This window comes from Pectinophora gossypiella, chromosome 17, assembly GCF_024362695.1.
Source record: "Pectinophora gossypiella chromosome 17, ilPecGoss1.1, whole genome shotgun sequence".
Taxonomy (NCBI): domain Eukaryota; kingdom Metazoa; phylum Arthropoda; class Insecta; order Lepidoptera; family Gelechiidae; genus Pectinophora; species Pectinophora gossypiella.
The window spans coordinates 2,487,671-2,514,132 of record NC_065420.1 but is presented as its reverse complement, the minus strand read 5'-3'; the positions used below and the strand labels follow the sequence as shown (position 1 = coordinate 2,514,132).

At 39.5% G+C, this 26,462-nt stretch overlaps 1 protein-coding gene across 4 annotated transcripts in view; it reads left to right on the top strand.

Moving 5' to 3' along the window:
* LOC126374327 (NF-kappa-B essential modulator) overlaps positions 1–26,462 on the top strand; it is a 149,304-nt gene continuing 122,842 nt past the window's right edge. The window contains exons 1-15 of one of the 4 annotated variants that reach the window (XM_050020895.1): positions 1–304; positions 1,072–1,238; positions 6,518–6,760; positions 7,681–7,881; positions 8,953–9,063; positions 9,936–10,040; positions 11,223–11,351; positions 12,810–12,911; positions 15,696–15,835; positions 17,870–17,998; positions 19,345–19,435; positions 20,172–20,314; positions 21,014–21,125; positions 21,529–21,717; positions 24,529–25,594. In XM_050020895.1, coding sequence (XP_049876852.1) covers positions 1,086–1,238; positions 6,518–6,760; positions 7,681–7,881; positions 8,953–9,063; positions 9,936–10,040; positions 11,223–11,351; positions 12,810–12,911; positions 15,696–15,835; positions 17,870–17,998; positions 19,345–19,435; positions 20,172–20,314; positions 21,014–21,125; positions 21,529–21,717; positions 24,529–24,669 — 1,989 coding nt within the window. In that variant the 5' untranslated portion in view covers positions 1–304; positions 1,072–1,085 and the 3' untranslated portion in view covers positions 24,670–25,594. Of the gene's footprint in view, positions 305–1,071; positions 1,281–6,517; positions 6,761–7,680; positions 7,882–8,952; positions 9,064–9,935; positions 10,041–11,222; positions 11,352–12,809; positions 12,912–15,695; positions 15,836–17,869; positions 17,999–19,344; positions 19,436–20,171; positions 20,315–21,013; positions 21,126–21,528; positions 21,718–24,528; positions 25,595–26,462 lie in introns of those variants that run through there. The other 3 variants (XR_007567428.1, XM_050020894.1, XM_050020896.1) reach the window with 3 other exon arrangements.

Here is a 26,462-nt window from a genome sequence, read left to right as displayed (position 1 = left end):
ACTTTTTGTGCACAAATCTTAGTAGATACAGAATAAAATAATTGTAAAGCACAATATTAAGGAACGTTAAGTTAAACGTCAATTTGTACTTGACATTTTTGTAAATTGACTTTGACTTCTCGTCTCTCTCATCTGCGAGGTCTGTCTGTAAAGATAACAAAAGTGTAGGAGTTTTTGCTTTTTTCATTGTGAAATCGTGGGAGTGATAAGTTGATATAATATAAACACTAAACAGCGTCACATTAATCGCCCGTACAAAAATAATTGCGTGGAATTTGGTGCGTTCTTGTCACCAATTCTGCCGGTAAGCATATAATTCTTATGTCGGTATTAGTTTTAAAAAGTATTTTTAGTACGCAGTTTCTTCTATCTCTCGTTACCTTTACCTACATGTGAAATCATCGAAATCGGCGTTCCCGGTATTTCACGGAACTGCTACGAATTTTGGTATAGCATAATGATTAATGATGATGTAAACAATTTTTGGAATTTCCATTATGAACAATTCGGGGCCATGTTAGTTGCTATTTTATGCATTGGCAAAATTGTACATCAGTAACAGAGTAGCATTGCAGCTGTGAATGTGATATTTATCTTGTTATGATTGCTTGAAAGTGAAAGTAGATTAAGTAGAGCTGTGTATGTTTTTTTTTTGGAATATGTTTGTGATAGTGTTGTGAAATAAGGTGACTTTTTATGTCTACTTTACAGTTAGTCTGCACAGTGTTAGTTCCATAACAGGAAGTGTGCAGTGTATGTTTAGATAACCAAATAGTTTTCTGTAATCATGATTTATTTGGGTGTTTAGTATGGGTTTTAGTTATATTTTTATTTTTAAATACCCTGTTATTCAAGAAATAGTGTTGCTTTGGATATAAAGTTCCAAAAATATGTTTTTAATACAAAGTATAAAAGAAATACATTTTATGTTCAAAGAAAAAATATAAATGTAGATTTTGTAGAATTTTGTAGACTTGAGGTTGTAGGTAGCAGAAAATAGGCACTTAGATTATATTTTCAATTTACCTTCTTTTCCTATTTTTAATTTTAATTGTTTTGCATTTCCCTCAGATTAATGCAAAACGATGACAACAAAACCAGATGTGAATGACGACGAGTCATTTATAATCCTCGGTTCTTCCCCTGGCACCAGTCTGGATTTGAAGTGTAACGGGATGGATGCCCCGTCATTGGATCGTCTCGTGCTTGACGATGCTATTAAGGACCTCCCAGCCGAGGCAAGTACGGCATTCAAGGCTCATTTTCAACTTGATAGTGGGGTAAGTAGTTATCAAAATTTTTCTTATTTGGTGTTAAATTTCTGCCAGGCATGTGTTGCAGTAGCATTATATTTAAAAGGTTTTTTGCAAGCTTTATTGCAATATTGACTACCCAAATGTATTTTAGTCATGTCATTTTATGGGTGTGTTATGAATGGACCATTTAAGAATATCAATGAGGAAAATGAAGCACAGTGAATACAAGAATTGAACCTAGTTTTTGGTAAATTACTCGGTTATTTAGAAGCTCACACAATAGGTCTCTTCATCTTATTCATCTATAACACATGCATAGATATAGCCACTGTGTCTCTGTGGCAGGTCGGACCTGCCCACCTGCCAGGTCCACATGTTATCATTAAGACAACCGCAGGAAAACAGGGTCTGCACGCCAACCACGCCGCGCGCGGTGCGAATTATATCGAGGGCTTCAATCAATAGATCCACCAAATGCTATTTAAGTAGATAAACTGCGCAACGCGGCGCGTTTCCATGCCGCGAGGGCTGGAGGGTTAGCCAAGTTGCAAACTGAAAAGTGACCATGGCAAATGGTTTCTTACACACACAGAACGAAAGAGAAACAAAAAAACTACAAAAGGCGGCCTTATTCATAAGTAGCAATCTCATCCAGGCAACCTTAGAGTGACTCAATTTTCCAACTTGACTGTGGGAGGATCCACAGTCTTATATAAGTCATCTACCAATCGCTCACAGATATAGTTCAAAATTTTGAAAGAGATTTTCGTAACAGAGTACCTATATTAATGAGAGGGCATTATACTACTTAGAACTAACTAGACTAGACGTAGAAGTAATTTTTGTTTTTGTAGCACTTACCTATGCTTAGGGAAACTCACAAAGAGAAAATTTAAATCGAGAAAAATCTGACTCAGACAGTACTTGAACCCGCAGCTCTTGTCAAGCCGTGACGAGAGTATTAACCATTACACCACCGGGTCCTCCTCCTGTCCATGTGAATTCTTTCGTTCTATGTATCGTCATTAAGCCAACACCGGCGCCATCTATCTGGAATATTGAGTATTAATATAGCATAAATAGCCTATATACGTCCCACTGCTGGGCACAGGCCTCCTCTCAATCAACCGGAGAGGGTATGGAGCATACTCCACCACGCTGCTCCACTGCGGGTTGGTGGAGGTGTTTTTACGGCTAATAGCCGGGACCAACGGCTTAACGTGCCCTCCGAAGCACGGAATCAACTTACTTTTTCGGACAATCAGGTGATTCAAGCCTGAAAAGTCCTTACCAAACAAAGGACAGTCTCACACAGTGATTTCGACAATGTCCCCATCGGGAATCGAACCCGGACCTCCAGATCGTGAGCCTAACGCTCTTATCACTAGACCACGGAGGCTGTTTTGAGTATTAATATTACTTTACAACTTTTTACTTTACGTTTATTTTTTTTAAACTGCGTAATCATACTTTTCCTCCATAAGAAATGGCCTTGGTAGTGGCATAGTTACAGAATAGCCATCAGTAGTGGATTTTACGATTCATCATTAGTTCCTTCACTTTTTGTCGAGATTTAATCACTTAAAGGCCAATCATTAGTGCATTTACCCTATTAGAATGTCTGTTAATTTCCAGTCATGCATTGTTAATGCGTTTTCTATACTGATATCACAAAAAGGTTAGATCTGTTTATTATGTACAGTACAGTCATGAGTTATTACTCACGCGACGTGGTTTTAAAGTGGGTACATGATATTTCATGTACCCACTTTAAAACCACGTCGCACTAACATTATTTGACATTTAGTGAGACCTACGTTTCAATTTGTCGAATAAGCTAATGTGACGTGGTACCAAAGTGTATATTAATGCCTGTGAAGTTGTGACCATAGATGTCTATTTGGTTATTAGATGTGGGTAGGGACTTGTTTATTTCACATACTACCCCCATTGGGAAGTCGTGAGTTTATATGTTAAGTTTGTCATGTAGATATTTTCAACAGAGTCTGCACAGTTAGGCTATAGCGTGTGGCGCGATAAATACCTCTGGTTTCTGCAATAAAAATAAAATATTTATAAACATAAATAGATGCAGCGAATGTTGTACTTATTGGTCGAAGCTGACGATAGACGTCGCGCCGCGTGCGATAGTGTAACCGTGCAGAACCCGCTGCAGCTGCACCTGTAGTGCAATGTACTTATATTACGCGACGCGATAAATACGTCAATGCTTTTAACATTTGCTTGTATAAAAACGGGGCGAAGGGTGGGTGTAGATTATATATATTACTATATATTCACCTCTAGGAAAACATCGTGAAGAAACCCACATTCCCGAGAAATGTATTTTCGGAGGTATGTGACCTAACCTGTATTGGGCTGGTTTTCCCTTTGCGGGTTGGAAGGTGAGACAGACAGTCGCTTCTGTAAAAAACCGGACCTGTCAAATCTTCAGGTTAGGTAAGCGGACCCTGTGAAAAATACTAGGGAGATGATGATGTACTATTCACCTCTGCCTAACCCTTCCGGGATACAGGCGAAGTTGGCATAGTCGAGTGGCGCCATCTGGCGGGTTAAAAAATCATTATACGTAGCTTATTTTATTGTATTTATCTTTTATTTATTTTTATACGTACAAGTATTCCCATGCTGCACTATCCCGCTATATTACTTAACACTAAATATCTCCTATACTTAAAGGTTGCCTGAAAGAGATTGCTACTTAGCAATAAGGCCGCCTATTGTACTCATTCTATTTCTCTTTTGTTTTGTATTTTGTTTTTTCCTGTTTGTGCAATAAAGTATTTGTTATGTTTTATAGTGGGCCGCCGTTTTCATCCGCCAGATGGCGCTAGTGGGGCTAATCTAAAAGGTTTCGAACCCTTCGTTAATAGGTTTGTTTTAGGAATCATGTCGACATGTCTATCGTCATAGACGATTAATCTTATCATATATTATTATTATCTACCGTTTGGCATATACGGTTCGACATAAGAGCCATTTCAGTGACTCACAGACAGGGACAGAACCTGGGAACTTTACCGCTGGTGACGTCGACAAGTAGATAACATACCTTACTCACTATAATCCCAATCAGGGTGAGCTGACTTTTGCCACACATGATATTGATATCAATGTTATGGATATGGAGTGATCAAAAAATCCCGCAGCCTAATCGGCCAAATAGCAAAAGACAGTAAGGCACATTTGGAAAATTTTACATGGCAAGCGGGAATGTTCTTTTTTCTGTGCTTTAGGCTTGTTTTAAATCACATTTTGTGTTTAAATCTTTTGGACAGCCGAATTGGCTATCGCTCTTCTAGTGACTTGTGAGTCTGTCTACCCCGCTAGAACCGGCGAGAATTGTGCATGCCTGTACCTAGTAAGATCCTATGTCATACATAACTCAAAAATTTAAAATATCTTTACTCTGTTGGTAACATAGTTAAGACTTCGAATAGTCAACGAATAAACCTCTTTTCTTCGCCGCATTCGGGTAATAAACAACTACTTATAATATAAACTACCTATACGGTGTGTAGTTTTTCGGACCCTACAAACTTTAAGGGTGGATTCTACTAGTAATTTCATCGAAAAACACCCCCATATGTGGGGTGAAATCACAATAATGCTGTTTTTTTTTACAAAAAAATGAGATTAGGTGTTTTTAACACATTTTATGTACCGTTTTAGCAGTTGTGGATATTTTTATTCGATAGAGACGACTTTTTGCTGATAAAATCATTTTATTTCATGTCCGTAAGGCCTTTAAATCTCGAGATATAAATTTTTATGAAGAAGAAGAAAATCTAAAATTTTAAAATGTCCACCATTTCTAGAATATTGTGATTTCACCCCTCATATGGGGGTGTTTTCTCGATGAAATTACTAGTAGAATCCACCCTTAAAGTTTGTAGGGTCCGAAAAACTACACACTGTATACGTCCCACTGCTGGGCAATGGCTGCGCTATGTAATACATAACATTATTTCTTGTTATCGCGGGGCAGTACCCGAGAATTGCACTTTTATTAGTGATTCATTACATTAATAGGTATTATCATCTGAATGGCGCCTTTCAATGATAGGTAATACCACACCCCGGACACTTCATACAAAACACACATTACACAGACACTACACGTTGACGTTATTGTACACGCGCACACACATAGGTGTGTGGCGTTTGACGCCCATACGATTGAAGACTAAAGTAAGACTGAGGGACGGGGGGTGAGGTAAACCTAGCCGCTTGTTCGGCTGGTTCGGAGAGTTGCCGTTCTATACTTAGTATTATTCCTTATTCTATGATTCGTAGTAACGAATGTAGGCAAGTGACAGTGCATTGTTTATTGCTTGTTAAATATGATGTGTTCGTACTTGTTGTAATGATTGGTAATAAAAGTTAGTTTGGGTCTTAGTAAGAAACTCTTGTGATGGTAAGAGTTAGACACTTTTATTGTAGATTAGATGTCGCGCGCTCGGTCTGCGATTGTTAAGTTAAGCAACTTTCGCAAACACCGGTCATAAGATGGGTGACCACAAAAAAAAAAGTTTTCATCTCGACCTCCTCCGTGCTTATCCGGCTGCATTAGCAGTCGTTAATAACCATCAATCCGCACTGGGCCCGCGTGATGGTTTAAGGCCCGATCTCCCTATCCATCCATAGGGAAGGCCCGTGCCCCAGCAGTGGGGACGTTAATGGGAAAAAAAAAACTAAATATGATTATTTTCAAGATCTGTAGGTATCCCAAATATTAAATGAAAACAAAACGAATCAACCGCCACTGTTTACTATTGTGTCTGCAAATTTCGGCTGCTAGAGGATACATCTGAATTCGACTTTGTGTGTTAGTGAAAACTGCATCACTACATAGTATAAAACAAAGTCGTTTTTTCTGTCCCCATATCCCTATGTACGCTTAAATCTTTAAAACTACGCAACGGATTTTGATGCGGTTTTTTTAGTAGAGAGAGTGATTCAAGAGGAAGGTTTATATGTATTATAACATCCATAAAATAGTGGAGAAATACTGATATTTTTGAGGTTTTCAATGTGATGTCGTAAATAATTTCATTTTTCCTCAGCATTGCACCCGAGCGAAGCCGTGGCGGGTTGCTAGTTAAAGATAAATTAATAACTTATTGGTACAAGTCCGGTGCCGGGATTCGAACCGGAGCTCCCCGTTTGAGAAGCAAGCTGATGAACCACAGAACCACAGCGACTTCACTTTCCAATAACCAATTTATCTTTTCTTCCAGCCGTCTCCAGCCAGTCTCATGATAGCGAGCACGATGATCACAGACTACAAAAGCACGGAAGAACTACAGAAGCAGTTCGGCGAACTTCTCGATGAGAATGTGATTTTGAAGGAAACTTTGAAGAAGAACAACGAGAGCATGAAAGAACAGTTCCTGCTGATAGCGTCGTGCCAGGAGGACATGATGAAGACTCATGTCATGCACAAGGAGAAGTTTGATGAGACCAGGGAGTTGGTGGAGAAGGTTAGTGGAATAGAAAGAAGTAAGAAACGTCTATTATAAAGGGACACTACTGTAACAAATAACTTACAATCAAACATGCTAGAAAAACAACTTACACAACAGAATACAAATAAATAGATAGTAAACATTATATTTATTATGTCTGCTATTGTGTTTCTCTAGTTATTAAATAACTTGTAATGTATACCCTCATTGATTTAAAAGATGTGTTGCTGTTGCAGTTTCTTGTCATTTCTTCTACTCAGCCATAACACCTTGCGAAATGACGTAAATTCAAAAATGTTACATTGACCTTCAACAAGTTTATCCATGATAATTACGTTGAATAAATGATTCTGATTTCTGATTGAATATTACACTATTAGGGTGGGCCGCGATTATCTCCAGGATGCTTTAACACGTGTACTGTGTAACTGAAAATTAGATATCGACCCCTCACGTGCATTGTTATTTTTCAATAAACACATTGGAATTATCCCGTTTTTCACAGGGTCCGCTTACCCAACCTGAAGATTTGACAGGTCCGATTTTTACAGCCTGTCTGACCTTCCAATCCGCGAAGGGAAAACCAGCCCAATACAGGTTAGGTCACATACCTCCGTAAGTGCATTTCTCGGGAATCTGGGTTTCCTCACGATGTTTCCTTCACCGCTGAGCACGTGATATTCATTTATGATCCAAACATGAATTCGAAAACAAATTCGACATTCATTAGTTTAGGCCTGTGCTGGTTTCGAACCTGCGACCTCAAGGTGAGAGGCAAGCGTTCTACAACTGGGCTACCATGGCTCCAAGCATCTGTCTATCTAAAAATAAGGAAAAAGAAGTAAGTCAAAATCGAAGCAAATGGAATTCCATAGTCTCTGCTTACCGCGGTGGCAAATAGGCGTGTGTTTATGTATGTATGTATCCTTTTCCAGTTACGCCAAGAAAACAAGAAACTGAAGAGCGACATCGCTCGATTAGCGGAGTCTGAGCCTTCGCGGTCGATCCCTGAGGGCTCCTCAGGGCAGTCGACCTCAGGGCCCACGTCGGCTTTGGAGTTCGTGACGTCTCCTGATGACGACACTATCAATAAACTCACCGCGCAGTTGGAACTCGTTGAGAAGCAGAGGCGACAGGTAAGAGTTTGTGGCACGCTGGGTGGTGAGGATGGTATCCCGACGTGCCGGCAGAGTATAGGAATGATTGGTGATGACGATGACAAATTACAGGCAAGCAGCAAGCAGGAATATATATATATAGTTTATTAATAACACTTCACAAAAAAATCCAGAATTAGAGGGTACGGCCAGATCTAAACAGTATAATATATATTTATGTTGTTCTTATGAAGGTCGGGGATGCAAAGAGTCAGTGTAAAATGAAAGAAAATGCGGAATGGAATGAGAATTTCGTAATTTTAAAATGATTGACGGTCAGAACGAAAGGCCAGTATGTGCAGAGTTTGTACTCTGCTACAAGTTTTATCGGAATATACTGTTCGCTCTTTATTTTGCTCGCTTTGAGCGGGACACTTGGCTAGAACCGAAGATGGACGGTGGACAAGAGCCGTATCTTCTATCGTGTGAGTTGTGAGGTGAATTATTAACCTCATCAATCCTGGTGTCAGACATCGTTGCAAGGACGGGAAAGTTGTGGATGAGGTTAGAGTTCTGGTCCTGCCAGAAAGGATGATACAGAAGATGATGATGATGATGGATGAGGCTTACACCCAACAGTGGGATGATGCAGACTGCTTGGTGATGATGATGATCTCGCTCTAGCAAATGACTGTTCTGAGTGACAGAAAAGGATAGAAGTGTAAGAAAGTGCGATGCGGTGTGGCCAGTAGTTGAACCCTTAGTGTTGAAATAAAAAAATGTCATATACGGGGTGTTAGGGACATCGTAACGAATACTGAGGGGGATGATTCAGACCATGATTCTGAGTTAATATAAAGTGGAATTTTCCTTCGCAAATGTATGGAACTGAAATAAATTTTAAAAAATTTTATATTTAATTTTCCGCTTAGAAAATCCGCTTGATATCAATTCAAAATCATGGTCTGAACCATCCCTCAAAGTTTTCGTTACGATGTCACTAACACCCTGTATGTTTATATATTTATTCGCCTTGCGACGGATGTGCCACTGACCACTCCGATTGGTAAAACAGTCGTGAGTGTATGTTATATTATGTACTTTTTTCAGGTGATAGTAGAGAATGAAAAGCTGACATGGCAGAAGGAATCCTTAGAACATATTGTCGACGCGACTACCAAAGAACGAGATGAGCTCAAAGACAAAGTAAAGGCATTGGAAGTAAGTACTAATTAATAGTTTTAATACCGGGCTTTTTCTATCGTGTGGGTTGTGAGGTGACCAATCTCATCAACCCTGGCGTCAGGGTTATTATCAAGCCGCTAAACGTCCCTGACGCGACTCATGTAACGACTACGTACTTACATTAGTAAGTATTAATCGGGACCAACGGCTTAACGTGCCTTCCGAAGCACGGATCATCTTACTTTTGGACAATTAGGTGATCAGCCTGCGATGTCCTAACCAAACTAGGGATCACAAAGTGATTTGTCCTCACCGGGGTTCGAACCCGGGGCCTCCGGATCGTGAGCCCAACGCTCAACGGTCCCGGTTACTACTTACTGATGTAAGTATGTAGTCGTTGCATGAGTCATTTCAGGGGCCTTTGGCGGCTCAGTAATAACCGACACCAGGGGCCTGTTTAATAAAACTTACAATTGTAAATTACAACGACAATTTGATGTTCATTGCGTAGCTAATATGAAACTGCAAAATATTCGTGATCACACACTCCGCAATGTTCATCAAATTGTCATTGTAATTTACAATTGTAAGTTTTATTAAACAGGCCCCTGGGTTGATGAGGTTGGTATTCCACCTCACAACCCACACCAAAAGAAGCCTGTAATATCCTAATCAAAATAGGGATCACAAAGTGAAACACACACACCACACGCGTACAGTCATGAGCAACATAATGTACCCACTTTAGGACTCTGTCGCACTAATATATTTGACATTTAGTGAGACTTACAGTTCAATTTGTCAAAAAAAATAATGTGACATGGTACCAAAGTGTATACATATTAATGCTCGTGACCGTACACGTTCACAGAGTGAAGTTTAAAATGCTTATTTTATTTTTCTTTCAGTTGCAACTATCGAACATAGAAAGCGAACACACACACAAAATAAATCTTCTAAACTACACAATACAAGATTTAAATAATAAACTGGAAACTGCGAAAACATCTATAGTAAGTATTTACGTTTTATTAGCGTTCTGTAAAAAGGATCCCTTATCACCATAAGGTTCATCATATCCATCTTTGGACTTCGTATCAACAGTGGCTGCAAGTTGTCTTTGATTACTTGTGGCTCTGCCCACCCCATTAGGGATTACGGGCGTGAGTTATGTATGTATGTATGTAAAAAGGAGATTGACCAAAAGTGGTCCATATGTCCATATATGCTGAATAGCTCATTAAATGCTCAGCAATTAATACTCAGACCGCATTTAAAAATATGCTGTCAATAAAAAGTTATAGCTAAATGTAAAAACTAGATTTTGACATTTTTGTATGGAAATATCTCCAACCATGTACCATGGACCGCAGTTGAAAGAACGTTTGACTCTAACTGTGAGGTTGCAGGTTCAAATCCCATTTTCGAATTCATTTTTGGATCATAAATGATTATCATTTTTTTAACACATGTTTATGAAATACGATGTTCGTGCGTCACCCAACAGGGTCCACATAATATCAGCGTCGTGGTTCACGCCGCGACTTGTGCTGAGTGAGGCCCTTTTATCTCAGGACGTCCACCACCACCTTATGGTCATTTCGACAAACATCCGTCTTGCTTTTTTGTAATTGTTTTAGTGGAAATTTGATATGATGTTGTTGTCTTTTTTGTGTGTGGCGTTCTTTTATAATAAACTTTTTCTATTCTATTCATTTTATTTGTGAAATAATAGAGTTCATTTGACCACCTTCCAGCTCCATCTACAGACCCTGGATATCTTTAAGTACCAGAACGCTTATCAAGACAAATCAAACGAGTGCGAATCAGTTAAAAATGTGTGGATGGGAACAATAATGTAAAAAAAATAATAATAATGTAAAAAATAATAATAATAATGTAAAAATATTTTCCCATAAAAAGTTAAGAAACGTGATTTTTCACATAGCCATAACTTTTTACTGACAGCATATTTTTGACTGCGGTTTGGTATTTTTTACTCAGTATTTAGTGGTCTATCACGGTAAATAGGTCTGGTTGGTGATGGATATTTGAACCAAGTTCCATACAACTTTGAAAAGTAACCAATCTCCTTTAAAAACTATGTTTAAATAAATATTCAGTAACATCACTCGTAATATGACGAAAAGTGTTTTTAGAAAGACATTTTTGTATAGACTAATAATTCCTTTCAGCCTACTGCATCGCCAGAGGAGTTGGGTAAGCGAGATGACGTTATAAAACAGTTGGAAGGCAAGATTTGCGGCTTACAGAACGATCTCAAACAGGCACAGTTGAAGATTCTCGAATTGGAAACCGTCAAGGTGAACCTCCTCCTTTTTTGAAGTCGGTAAAAATAATAGGCTAGTTTTCAACTAGACAAATCAGTTACTTTTTACTGAACGTCAAAACTAAATTGCTTCTATGCTGTTCTGGGAGAAAATAAAAAAAAAAACATAGAAAATGTTCAGCTGCTTGTCTTCCCGGGCATGTCGTAAAAACCAACAGAGGGATTGTGTCCTCTAACATGATGGACTAATGTTATGGGCGATAGGCTGATCCCTTATCACCATAAGGTTCATCATATCCAGCTTACGACATCGTATCGACAGTGGCTGCAAGTTGTCTTTGATTACTTGTGGCTCTGCCCACCCCATTGGGGATTACGGGCGTGAGTTTATGTATGTCAAAACTAAATGACTAGGGTATTAGGCTAGTTTCCAACTAGTCAAATCAGTTACTTTTTACTAAACGTCAAAACACGAAATTACTATGGAATTTGTATGAAAAAGCTCACTGTGACGTCATAGAAAAACGTGATAAAATGTCGGACTTATTGTTACGTTTTTATTGATTAAAATTCATAAATAAGTTAATTAGAAAAAAGAAAAAGTTTTCCGTTAGTTTTAGATCTGTCTTTATTTAGTAATCTAATCTAGTCTACAAGATCCCACTTCTGGGCAAAGGCCTCCCCCTCCTTCCATTTTTCGCGGTCCTGTGCATATTCCGGCCAGTCCCTCCGGCAAGCGTCCACGTCGTCACGCCATATCTTACGAGGTCTACCACGACGCCTGTACCCGCCATGAGGCACCCAATGCGTGACGATCCGTGCCCACCGCTCAGGGTGCATGCGACAAGCATGTCCGGCCCAATCCCATTTAAGTTTGGCGCCTTATCGTCCCACATCAGCGATTCCCGTTTTTGAACGCAGTGTTGTGTTTAGTAATCAGAATTTCATAATTTATTTTGAAGCTAGTACATGACCCACTTATTGCGGCTCAGGTTACTGTACCATTTGCAGGAAAGAATTCAAATTAAACTCGTGTTTTGTTGAACAAAAATTCGTATGTGTTTGCGGATTTTGATGAGAAGTATACCGGAATACAATACAATATATAAACTCTTTATTGCACTTAAATCATATTAAAAATATATTAGGTATTATAATTAATTAAGTAGTACAACAGGCGGCCTTGTTGCTAAGGTAGCAATACAATACAATACAATACAAATACACTTTATTGCACCAAAATAAAAAGAAATATTTTTTACAAAAAGTCAGCAATCTCTAAAAGGCAAAAAAGGAACTCTGAATGCTTCTCTAACACATACATACATACATAAACTCAGGCCTATTTCCCACCGGGATAAGCAGAGACTGTAGAATTCCATTGTCTCAATAGAATTAGAATTAAAAAAAAATAGAATAAAAAAATAAAATAAGAATAGAATAGAGTTAGAATTTTATTGTTTCTCTAAATTGTTAATTATTTACATTACAGCTCGAATTTTCGAAGCACAAGTCTGGAGCAGCGGACACTGTGAAATTGTACAAAGACCAAATACAAGAGTTGCACAACAGACTTAAGGAGGCTCAGACAACGGTAAGTTATGAATAGAATATTATTCTTCTTCTATAATAATTATTATTGAATGTATTGTTTGTTGTCCAATATTATTATCAATGAATGATCTGTTTTGTCGAAAGTGAGGTTGTTTTTGAGTTTTTGAATTACGGTTGATGCGCGGACGCGTCACCGGTGACTGCCGTAGCCAGTATGAAGCGAGCGCCGCGCCGAGCGGCTCATGGCAGAACGAGATAGTCGCACTTTCTTTCGCGCATGTTGAACGCTGAGAGGCTGAGATTTGCACAAATGGCAACGTTGTACATTCACTCACACTACACAGTTACACGTCTCCATAATTTACCTATTATAATGTATTCTTTTCATTAGTAGTTTTGTTATTATAAGTAAGTTTTATTTATTCATTTTGCATATATATCTTTAATAGGAATATATATCTATAATATCAAGTATAAGTAATGCATTATAATCTATATAAGTATCATAGTATGTTTTCTTTATTGTATATAAGTAGGTACGTAATTGAGTTTGGTGTGTCCGTGGCTCACGTTCGATAGGTCTCCCATAATACCAGCGCCGCGGCCCGTGCTAAGCACGTGTCACGGCATTATGCTGAGGGAGATCCTTTTTTTATTTTGGGCGCCTCCATTGTGTATTTAATGTCTGTATTATTTGTCTTTGTTTTTTTTCTATTTTTTTTTTTGTTATTTCTGTATTGTAAGTTTGTAAATGTGGCGTCCAATATGGAAATAAATATTTTCTTTCTTTCTTTCTTTCTTTCTATCGTATAGGTTGTGAGGTAATATTTAGGTGGTGGCAGACCCCATAGTGGCACCCCTCAGCCCCTTCAAATACAAAATGTTTCGGTTACGGCTACCGAAATTTACCTAATTAAGGGTGGTATTGGTGCTAATTCCTGTAAATACCATCTAATTTTATTTTAGGTTATATCTGTCATTTTCTTATCCGCCGAAAAGGAAAGGGACGGGTAATCGACAAGCATAAAATTTATGGAACACACGTCAATTTTAAGCACAAATCTAAAACAACCGTCTAAAAATTCGCCCGGGTTATTCATTTATTTACTCATTCTTCCTAAAATTAAGAGCTGTCAATCATCCGTCCCTTTCCTTTTCGGCGGATAAGAAAATGACAGGTATAACTTAAAATTAAGAGATGTCTGCAGGAATCGGGGCCATTAATAAACTAATCTCAGCTTCGAGACTGCTCTCAAGATCATGTCAATGTGACAGTTCTTATATAAAAGCAGGGACTTGAGCATGATCTTCAGGGCAGTCTCAGCTGCGATTAGTTTATTAATACCATCCGTAGTGCCGTGTGTAACTGAGGGCGAAACTATTGCCATTAACCACTCTAAATCTTTTAAAAATGTTATTTGTGGCCGCAATCTATCCAGATGAACTTAGCGTGCGGCCAGGGTGGCGCATTTCGGCGCTCGGTTCGGTAACACACCTCGCACCGCCCTAGGGCCCGCCACTGGTTAGTGACATCGTAACGAATACTGATGGGGATGATTCAGACCATCATCCTGAGTTAATATCAAGTGGTATTTCCCATCGAAAAATTCATGAAATTTTTGTTTTTTCAAATTATTTTCAGTTCCATACTTTTGCGACAGATAATTCCACTTGATATTAACTTTTGACGGCGAGGGTGTGCTGCCGCCAATTATGTTTTCGGGGTACCGAACTGAGCATAGTACCCAGCTAGCCACATGTTGGTAGTGTGACTAGGGATCGACGATCCAACAGTGTTGTGTTGGAAGTTGTATATATGCGTTTTGCTGTGTAAACTTCGATATCGCGTCACGACTGCTTGAAGACTGCATTATTGAATGTGGCGCCATCTGTTGCATGTGAGTGGAACTAGGTGGCCAACTAGTTGGGTCCGTCACAAACTCAGAACTTCTATTTCGGCGCCCAGTTCGGTAGCACACCTCGCACCGCCCTAGAGCCGCCTTTGCTGTTAAATACGAATACCAAAGGTGTTGCCAGAGTAGTAGTAGTACACCCACTCGTCGCCAGCTATGTTTTTAATCTCATGTAATAGAGGTCGAGCGGTTTGATGACGCTGCCGTCGCACACTAAAATGCAATTTATTAACAAGTCCAAGGACAGGAGACTGACCGAAAATTCCCGATGTATATTAAATATTGACACCAACATTCTTCAGCAGCTACTTGACAAGGTACTCCAAGTTATAGCCCTCCATATAATATCGGGCACACGCCATCTTCCCGTTCTTGGGGGAAAGTCGCTGTCCACAAATGCAGTGCGGAGCCCAACGGTAGCGAGTCGATGGTCTCGGACCTTACATTGATCAATCCGAGATGGCGCTGCGTCCAATACTACACAAAAAATACTATAAAACAGGTCCCCCGTCAAAAATCCGCAGGCCGAAGGAAATACGGCATTACAACTGTTATTTATGTTTATCATAACATAACATAACATAAACAGCCTATATACGTCCCACTGCTGGGCACAGGCCTCCCCTCAATCAACCGGAGGGGGTATGGAGCATACTCCACCACGCTGCTCCAATGCGGGTTGGTGGAGGTGTTTTTACGGCTAATAGCCGGGACCAACGACTTAACGTATGTTAACGTGTGTGTGCGCGTATGTTGTGCGTTGTTTATGTTTATCATCATCACTAATTTAAGAGTCACGCTCTTGTCGGTGTAGCAGTCTCCATGCTACTTTTTTAGGGAAAAATATTGCAGTGGTTTCCCTCTTGCCTTCCTTTTCATTTATGTTTATAAGTTTTCAAATTCCTTGGCAGGTGTTCCAGCCAGTGCGTTGCTCGGTCAGTATGGAAGGCGACTCCGGCAGTAGTGAATACGGCGCCTTCATGGGTAACGTCAAGTTGTACGACAAGACGCTCAAACACCTCGCTGAGCTGCTCAACCTAATCATACATGGGTGAGTTGTTGAGTTGTTGTTGAAATCTTAAGATTAAGCAGGATCGCGCTCAATCCGCTGATATCAAAATTCAAATTCAAATAATTTTATTGTTAAGCTATAAGTTTTTAAGGTCGAAAATAGTAATACGTGGTAATACATTAGTTTCATTACAGCTACCTAATTAGGTGTACAATATTAGAATTCATGCATACCGACAAATGACAAATGACAATAAGGAAGCAAAGTGCAATAACCATAATTAATAAACGTCAACTACACATAATACAATTTCAATACACAGTTGATACGCAAGTCAATAAATTAAATAAAATATAAACATCAACTTTCAATGTAAACATAAATATCCAGGAGAGAGGCATCATAGACTGTAGTACAAGTATTTTTATACTTGGTCAGCTATGGTACTTACCTATTTATATCTGTTTCTAATACTAAGCTATGTTTAAGGAAAGAATCGTACCCACTTTTTTGGCAATAAAATTATTATTATTAATAATAAAAAAAATGGCGATATATTGTTGTGGCGTGCACCCAGAAGAGACACATACGTAGGCTGTAATAGGCTGTAATATGGTTTATGTGCAATAATTTTGAATTGATTAAAAACATCATCCTCCGTGGTCTAGTGGTTAGAGCGTTAGGCTCACGATCTGGAGGTCCGGGTTCGATTCCCGATGGGGACATTGTCGAAATCACTTTGTGAGACTGTCCTTTGTTTGGTAAGGACTTTTCAGGCTTGAATCACCTGATTGTCCGAAAAAGTAAGATGATTCCGTGCTTCGGAGGGCACGTTAAGCCGTTGGTCCCGACTATTAGCCGTAAAAACACCTCCACCAACCCGCAATGGAGCAGCGTGGTGGAGTATGCTCCATACCCCCTCCGGTTGATTGAGGGGAGGCCTGTGCCCAGCAGTGGGACGTATATAGGCAGTTTATGTAGTAGGAAAGACTGGGCTAGCCGTGGTAAAGACTGGGCTAGCCGTGGTAGCCCAGTTGGTAGACCGCTTGCCTCTCCTTTGAGGTCGCAGGTTCGAATGATGATTGTCGAATTTGTTTTCGAATTCACGTTTGGATCATAAATGATTATCACGTGCTCAGCGGTGAAGGAAAACATCGTGAGGAAACCCACATACCTGAGAAACCTTTCGGAGGTATGGAGGTCTATTTCAAAGCCGTACTCCTGTCCTCCGCCTCTGAATACTGACAGTTACTGCTGAGAGCTTATATGGAACCAATAAAGGAGAAGGCGAACGTCGTGTCTTATAAAACAAGTCAAAGAATTGAAAGAAAGAAACATTTATTACTCCCGGACACCACAGACACAGACATACAGGTACATTACATTCAACACAGGACAGAAACCACACGGAAATCAATACACAGAAAAAAAAACAAAAGGAACACCAAGATCAAAAATCATTAAGAAAAAAGAAGAACAGAAGTAATTTTTCTTTTTATTATTGTTCGTGTCATTATGTATGTTTATTGCACCAGCCCGTGCTCCAATGCATTAACTTCTTTCACCCTAAGGTTGCCTGGCAGAAATTGCTATTTAGCAATAAGGCCGCCTATTGTACTTATGTTTTTATTCGTATGTTTATGTCCTTTGTATATGTCGTTGTGCAATAAAGTATTATTGATTGATTGATTGAAGAACAAACCAAAATCATAAAAAGAAAATAACAGTAAGTTGCCCTAAATGCAACGTACTAACGGCCCGATCATCTGCGGTGGCGCCCGGAATATAAGGACCACGCTCAGCAAGAGTTGGCCTATGATAGACAAGAATGGAGACAGCTACACCGACAAGAGCTTCTAAAATTAATGATGAATCAAATCAAATCAAATCAAATATACTTTATTGCACACAGTATACAAAACAAATTAACACAGATGACGATAGATACAGAACTAACTAACTAACTTAACTACTTTTTGCTTACTTTATGAACTGCACTGGGAATAAAGTTATTCTATTCTATGATGGGTATTTGTATTGTATTGTATAATTTGTATTTTTTTAATATTACAGGAATTTAAGCCTCCTCGTTCACTTACAAGAGTGTAGGTTCGAGCGAAGCAACACAGAAGTTCTGCGCGCGAGTTTGACCGACCTGCGTCAACGAGTGGACTCCCAACACGCCGCCGCTACTTCTAACGTGTAAGTGTAGTTGACAAGTATCTTCCGTAATTACAACACATAATAGCGCGTTCTTAACGCGTTCAAAATAGGGATATTTCGACACTGTTGCAAGTGCCATGATCACGGGATGACGGATGAGATTGGAGTGGAGTAGGTAGATCCATAGACAGATATGTCTGCCCGTAGTAAATTATGGATCTACCTACTCCACTCCAATCTCATCAGTCATCCCGTGATCATGGCACTTGCAACAGTGTCGAAATATCGGGAGTCTCATATCCCTATTTTGAACGCGGTAAGAACCCGTTATTATGTGTTTTAATTATGATAATAACCGCGTAAATTTAAAACAAAGTATCTTCCGGCCAAGAAGTTGCCATATTCGCTAACAACTGATATTCATCATCATTAATTTAAGAGCGAGGAGCTTGTTGGCACAGCGGTAAACGCGCTCGGTCTGCGATTGTTGAAGTTAAGCAACTTTCGCAAAGGCCGGTCATAGGATGGGTGACCACAAAAAAAAGTTTTCATCTCGAGCTCCTCCGTGCTTCGGAAGGCACGTTAAGCCGTTGGTCTCGGCTGCATTATCAGTCGTTAATAACCATCAATCCGCACTGGGCCCGCGTGGTGGTTTAAGGATCTCCCTATCCATCCATAGGGAAGGCCCGTGCCCCAGCAGTGGGGACGCTAATGGGCTGATGATGATGATGAATTTAAGAGCTAGGCTCTTGTCGGTGTAACATTCTCCATGCTTGTCTATCAAAGACCAATTCCTTCACTTCCTTATATGACACGACGGTCGCGTTCTCTTTAATCTGTTTCATGTAAGCTCTTTATGGTCTTCCCTTTTACAAGCAAAGATCCTTGTAGCTTCCCTTCTATGATGTTTTTAATAAATTCGTCGTGTCTTATTAAGTGTCCAATCATCTTGCCTCACAATACCATTAACTGATATTAGCCAGCCAAAATACTAAATTGTATAACAATATTTTGTTTTTTTCAAAGAAGCAGCTTCTTTTCCCCGCTATACAGGTTTTGAGAAGTTGCAGTAGCTTTAGGCGGACGAACTCCTATGCAAAATTGGAGATTTCTAGCACTTGTAGTTTCTGAGATTTCGTGATGAGTGAGTCAGTCAGTAACCTTTCGCTCTCTGAGTTAACATCAAGTGGAATTTTCCGTCATAATTCATGATGAGTTCGACCAAGACATCTATATGAAATGATCAATTCTACGACAGCAAATTCCACTCCCTATTAACTTAGAATAATGAGCTGAATCATCCCCCTCAGTATTCGGTACGGTATCACTAACACCCTGAATTTTGTTAGTCAATTATTGAAGCATGCGAACAATTATTGTTTCAGAGCCCAAGTGAAAGGCGCACTGTCGATATTCGAAGGAATATTCAAAGATTATAACGAACTACTGAAGAAGTGTTTGAACAAACAAGAGCCTGTAAGTATTCTCGCCTGATAATGTTGCCTATTCTATCGGACACAAAAACCAGCCCAATACAGGTTAGGTCACGTACCACCGCAAATGCATTTCTCCGGTATGTGGGTTTCCTCAAGATGTTTTCCTTCACCGCTGAGTACGTGTTAATCATTTGTGATCTAAACATGAATTCGAAAACAAATTAGACAATCATTGGTTTATTTATTTATTTAATTAGTACTGCCACATGGTTTACATTTATGCATTATACTAATTAACTTTAATTATATATATAGAGATCTGATGTAAATCACAGTTACGGCGTACCTAACTTACATAATATAATTGTCTTAATTTCTAACAAAAAGAAAAAGGAACAAAAAAGAAAACAATTAGAAAATTATATTAATATGGACCACCCATACAACAGCCATATCCCTCAATATGCCTATAAATCCAACAATTTATCTACATTCCTATCAGTTAGCTGTCATATGTGTGGTTCACATTTAATCATCAGTGATGATTAATGGTCCCGTCATTTAGAAAATGCTTATTAAGCTTACTTTTAAAATTGTAAAAATTATCATGAAATAAGTCTAAATCAGTGATACTATTTGAAAATGAATTATACTCGTTTAGGCCTGTGTTGGATTCGAAGCGACCTCAAAGTGAGACGCAAGCTTTCTACCAGTTGGGCTGCCTCTGGGTTGTTCAGGGATTACCATTTCTCAATGTCCCGTTTTAACACATGCAGAAACCAGCGCCATCAGTGGAACAGCTGACCGCAGCGCTGGTCGCGAGGGGCCAGGAGTTACAGGACCTCCAATGCGAGCTGGCTTCACTCAAAGTTGATAAAGAGGAGAAACAGCTGCTGCAGGCACAACTGGAGCTGTACAAGTAAGTTCATTTTTACATACATACAATACACCTGATGCCGGGCAGCAGCGGTATCAGTACTGGTTGGAGGCCGAGGAAATGGATTCTGGTAGGGTTCTAGCTAGAACATCACCGATTGAGAAATTGGTCGGTGTACTGCGGAACGGAAGGCGATCGGGGCAACCACCGTTCTACACGCCCTATCTATGGAGTAATGAAGGCGATTACTCCACCGATAAGAGCGCAGCTCTTAAATAAAGAGAGAGAGAGAGAGACAATATACCTAAGCTTAAGACATACCTGCGGACTTAGCACCGTAAGCGCGCGACTCTTTCTCGCCTCGACATACGTCACCCGTCACTCTCACAGTACTACACAGAAAGAGACAGATGATCTTTGTCGCGGCGAGAAAGAGTCGCGTGCTTACGGTGCTAAGCCCGCTGAGGGACTTTCCAGGCTACGTTCCTTAAAAACAATATAGATGGCGCTGTACGTTCGAAAAAACCGCGCGGCCTTCGACGCTCCACGCTCAATGTATACAGTCATGAGCAATATAATGTACCCATTTTAGGACTCTGTCGCACTAACATATTTGACATTTAGTGAGACTTGCAGTTCAATTTGTCAAAAAAGTTAATGTGTCATGGTACCAAAGTGTATACATATTAATGCTCGTGACCGTACCTACAGTTTCCCAATAAACACGCCGTCTATCCACAGGAGTGACTTCGAAGCTGAGCGCGAAGCTCGGGAGAAGATGGCGAGTGAGAAGGAAACCACGCTCACTGACTTGCGGACCACGCTGAGGAGGAATCAGGAGCTTGTTATGCAGGTAACATAAACAGCTTACTTAGCGCCTTACGGCCTCCGTGGTCCAGTGGTTGAGCATTGGGCTCACGATCCGGAGGTCCTGGGTTCGAATCCCGGCGGGGACATATAACAAAAATCACTTTGTGATCCCTAGTTTGGTTAGGACATTACAGGCTGATCACCTGATTGTCCGATAGTAAGACTACGTGAGCTAGAGCACGTGATAATCATTTATGATCCAAACATGAATTCGAAATCATTGCTTTAGGCCTGTGCTGGATTCGAACCTGCAACCTTAAAATGAGAGGCAAGCGTTCTGCCAACCGAGCTACCACGGCTTCCAATGACTGTTAAATACTACAACAAGTAATAAAAACAATTTTCATTATATTAATTAATAAAAATAACTTTTGTATTCCTAACAGCTGGAAGAAGTCCGCAAGTTGAATCCAAACATCTTCCGAAGCGCCACCGCTAAGAGATTGCAGCCGAACGTAACATCTCAGCCCACGGGGGGGTCCACATCAGGGCCCACGAGGGCCACGGGGGGGTCACAGGAGCCCCCCGGCTCGCGGAGGCAGGCCGCACCTGGCAACACTGCTACTGGCAATATGGTGAGTGTTCTTACTTTACCTTCTTTTTCGTATATAAAAGTATACACATACAGGGTGTTAGTGACATCGTAACGAAAACTAAGGCATGATTCAAACAATGATTCTGAGTTGATATCAAGTGGAATTTTCCGTCGCACAAGTATATTACGGAAAAAAAATACTACAATTTTCTTGACTTTTCCGACAAGAAATTCCACTTGATATCGACTCAGAATCATGATCTGAATAATCTCCCTTAGTATTCGTTACGCTGTCACTAACACCGTGTATAATAAATGTTTTCTGATTTCGTGAGTCGATAACCGACCTCACCAACCCTGGTGCCAGGGTTGTTATACTATCTGCACTCTAGCTGGTGTGTATTGTTGAATTTATTGTTCAAAAATCGATTTATTCTTTAAGAAATAATTGATATTGTAATCCAGATGCAACTTATGATGGGAACTGTATATCGAGTACGACTTTATCACGTCATAAGCCAATAGAAGGAACGGGACAGACAATTAGCAGCTGTTAATTTTAAAATGAACGAGTGAATGAATGAATGCTCGGAAGTGTCAAATAGGTACCTCACTTATATGTAACCAGTTTGACGTGTGCTGTCAACTTATTTCTATCGGGTTGTTTAAATTTATGACTATCCGTCCCTTTCCTTTTCGGCGGATAAGAAAATGACAGGTATAACTTAAAATACAATTAGATGGTGTGTACTGAAATTAGCACCAATATACAGGGTGTTTGTTAGTAAAAAAAAACTTTGAAGGATGTTTCAGACCATGATTCTGAGTTGATATCAAGTGGTGTTTTCCGTTTTAAATTCTTTTTATGTATTTTCCGACAAGAAATACCATTTGATATCAACTCAGAATCGTGGTCTGAATCATCTCCCTCAGTATTCGGAACGGGGTCACTAACATTTTTTATATTTTGTTATAACAAGACAACTATAATATGGTCCAGCGTCTTCGCTCGTTTTCCTATCTACTTTCGGTTAAAAATATTATAAAATGTATAATAAAATATATTGTATTGTAGTTGTTTTTACACAATACATATTGATGTCGTTCACGAAAGTCAACTTAGCGCGGCTAAGATCACTTTCCCTTAGAAAGAAGATTTATTAAGGGTGGTATTAATAAACTAATCTCAGCTTTGAGATTGCTCTCAAGACCATGTCAATGTGACAGTTGTTATATAAAAACAGGGATTTGAGCATGATCTTGAGGGCAGTCTCAGCTGAGATTAGTTTATTACATACATACATAAACTCACGCCTATTTCCCACCGGGTGTAAGCAGAGACTATAGAATTCCATTTGCTTCGATCCTGACACATTTCTCTTGCTTCCTCCACATTCATCAATCGCTTCATACACGCACGCCGGTTCAGAGTAGATCGTATTAAATCTTTTCTAAGGACATCTCCAATTTGGTCATCGTAAGTCCTTCTCGGTCTTCCTCTGCCAGCCCTACCATCAACTTTCGCTTTATATTAGTTTATTAATACCACCCTAAGTATGAATAAAACGTCGTGTGATGTTCAATTTGTTTAACAAGCGGTAACGAGCGAACTATCTACTTCTTCACTACCGTGTGTACTCATCCATTTAGTATCTTTATTGTATCTACCTACAAAATGTAAAAACAGACGATGAGTCGCGGTGTACAGAAAAACCTGTCGATAGTTTTATGAGACACCGTTTTGATTGTAAAATGTTTATTGTTACTTTGAATGAATATTTAATAAAAATATAAAGATCATAAAGTTAACTTACTCAACTTAAATAGCCTATATTTCTTCAACTTTCTTATTGTTCCTCATTACATTATGCACCTGACCTAAGATCACGCTTTATTTCCCGTTGGGGTAGGCAGAGATCGCGGAATTTCACATACGACCTGGACACGCCACTTTCGTTTCTTCAACTCTCATCAAAGACTTCATAAATTCTCGCCGGTTTAGAGTACTGGCCTTTCATTAAAAATATCCTGGATCTGATCGCGGTATGTACAGTCACGAGCAATATAATGTACCCACTTTAGGACTCTGTCGCACTAACATATTTGACATTTAGTGAGACTTACAGTTCAATTTGTTAAAAAAGTTAATTGGACATGGTACCAAAGTGTATACATATTAATGCTCGTGACCGTACGCCTTGGTCTTCCCAGCGGCGTAGCGTGGGTGTCGGCCGCCCGGGGCGGAAGACAATTTTGTCGCCCTTTTATTTAGATATTTCAATTTAATGTATACTATACATTACATACATTAATTCGCGTTTTTTAAAATATGCAAAATTAAATGTATATTTTTCAATCTTTCTGAGAGATTTTCTTAATATTTTTTTCCGTAAGAACCTTGTACAGATTATTAGTAAACTACAAAAAAAATCTGCCAAATCGGTCAAGCCGTTTTTATGTTATGTCGTGACAACGTAGGTTGCTACCGACCCACTAAGGTTGATTAATTCTTTCAAATATTTTTCCGAGGTTCGCGTTCACTGGGCACCCTCAGGCCTGTTGTCTTAAACGCTGTACCGGGTGAGAGCCTTCAGCGCTCCCCATTTGTCCGGCCAACTAGTTAATGCCATCCGCGGCAAATCTACAATAAGTGACGTCAAAAAAAAAGCAATCCGTCCTAGCTTTCTGGGTTGGTCCCCTACCCCTGCATCCATCCACATTTATACTCATAACTTTCTTCGTTATAAGCCGTGCATTCCTCCTCATTACATGCCTATACAATTCTACTTTATAATCTATGTGATGGTAAGTCTACTTACATAAATATATGTTTATTCATTAAACCCAAAAGGTCCGCAAAAAGCAGAAGGTGGATAACTCAGAAGATCGCGAGAAGACACCGCCGCCACTGCGATATGATTGCCCAGTATGCGACAAACCGTTCAAGACATTACTCCTACTACAGCAACATGTTGACAGTTGTTTATTGTAAATAAGAGACTTGTCTACGAATGGACTAGCATTGTTAACATACATAAAACATAAATAGCCTATATACGTCCTACTACTGGGCATAGATCTCCCCTCTTTTAACTGGAAGGGGTATAGATCCTAGCAATGTTATTGCTGTTTAATTATCTAACATTCAGACTGAATGGGTTACGCATCACGCGCGGCGCGACAATTATCGCGGGCTTCGACCAATAGATAGTTAGATACATAGACAAAATCTTTATTTAGGTTACAATGGTTGCGCGATTGCGTCTATTAGTCAGAACACGCGATATATATCGCACTTCACGCGATAGCGATACCCGTGCCGACTTGGCTGGAGTAACAGCTAGCAGTATTTTACAGAAGTGTGAGGGGATTGCTAGGCCGGTTGTCAATGCGGCCTAGCAATCCGAAGGAAAAGTCTCCAATAGATTGTCACATGCCTCCGAAAATAGTTGTTTTCACACTGTTTTCCATAACTGTTAAGAATGTTTAAATACCTATCATTTACATAACGCCAATTCAAGCGTCGGGTTCATGAATACCCCCGAAGGGGGATAGCGTTGACAGATTCAAATTAAATTCAAATTTAAAAGTATCTTTATTCTGTAGGTAACAAAGTTACACTTTGAAACGTCAATTAAGAGGTGTACAGTAGATACGCACACTGCTCGCCAGGATGCAGGCATGTTTAAGGGTGGTATTGATACTAATCTCAGCTTCGAGACTGCCCTCAAGTGACTGTGACAGTTCTTATATAAAAACAGGGACCTAAGCATGATCATGGTAAGCATGATGATGGCAACAGCCTCCGTGGTCTAGCGGTTAGAGCGTTAGGCTCAAGATCTTGAGGTCCGGGTTCGATTCCCGATGGGGACATTGTCGAAATGACTTTGTGAGACTGTCCTTTGTTTGGTAAGGACTTTTCAGTAAGTAAGATGATTCCGTGTTTCGGAAGGCACGTTAAGCCGTTGGTCCCGGCTATTAGCTGTAAAAACACCTCTACCAACCCGAAGTGGAGCAGCGTGGTGGAGTATGCTCCATACCCCCTCCGGTTGATTGAGGGCAGGCCTGTGCCAAGCAGTGGGACGTATATAGGCAGTTTATGTAAGCATGATCTTGAGGGCAATCTCAGCTGAGATTGGTTTATTAATACCACCCGTAGTGCCGTGTGTAACTGGGGGGCGAAACTAATGCCGTAACCAGGCACAAATCCCTGAAACCACGTGATAACAACAGAAAAGACGAGGTTGAGGTGGCTTACAAGTTACGCAGCACTGCATTTTTTTATAAATAAAAGTTATCGATATTTTTCATAATGAGTACGGATTTGTCAAATATTTGTTCGTAAATAAAGCTTAGTAGAATAGCACGCGGGTATTCGAAGACATTTCTAAAATGTATTTATTTAAATTTAGTTTATCTCAAAGCATTAAATGCTAATAAAAAGAAATTTATTATATTTTGTTATTTGTGAGTTTCCACCTAATTATTGCCAGTAGTAAAAAAATGTTTTGTGTAAATTGCATTTAATGATTATTATTTGAATATTTTTCTGTAGTTATTTATTATAATAAATCATATTTTCTGTGAATGATTCTTTTCTATATTTATTATAGATATTCCTTACACCTACTATTCATTAAAATAGGTAAGACTTTATTATTCTAGATAATAAATCGTTGTGTAAGCGTGGCTTTTCTTGATTTTGTTTCGCAGATTTGAATGAAAGATCTCAAAAGGCCACATCAAAGTAATTCATCTGAAAAGCAATATTGCAATTTGACATTT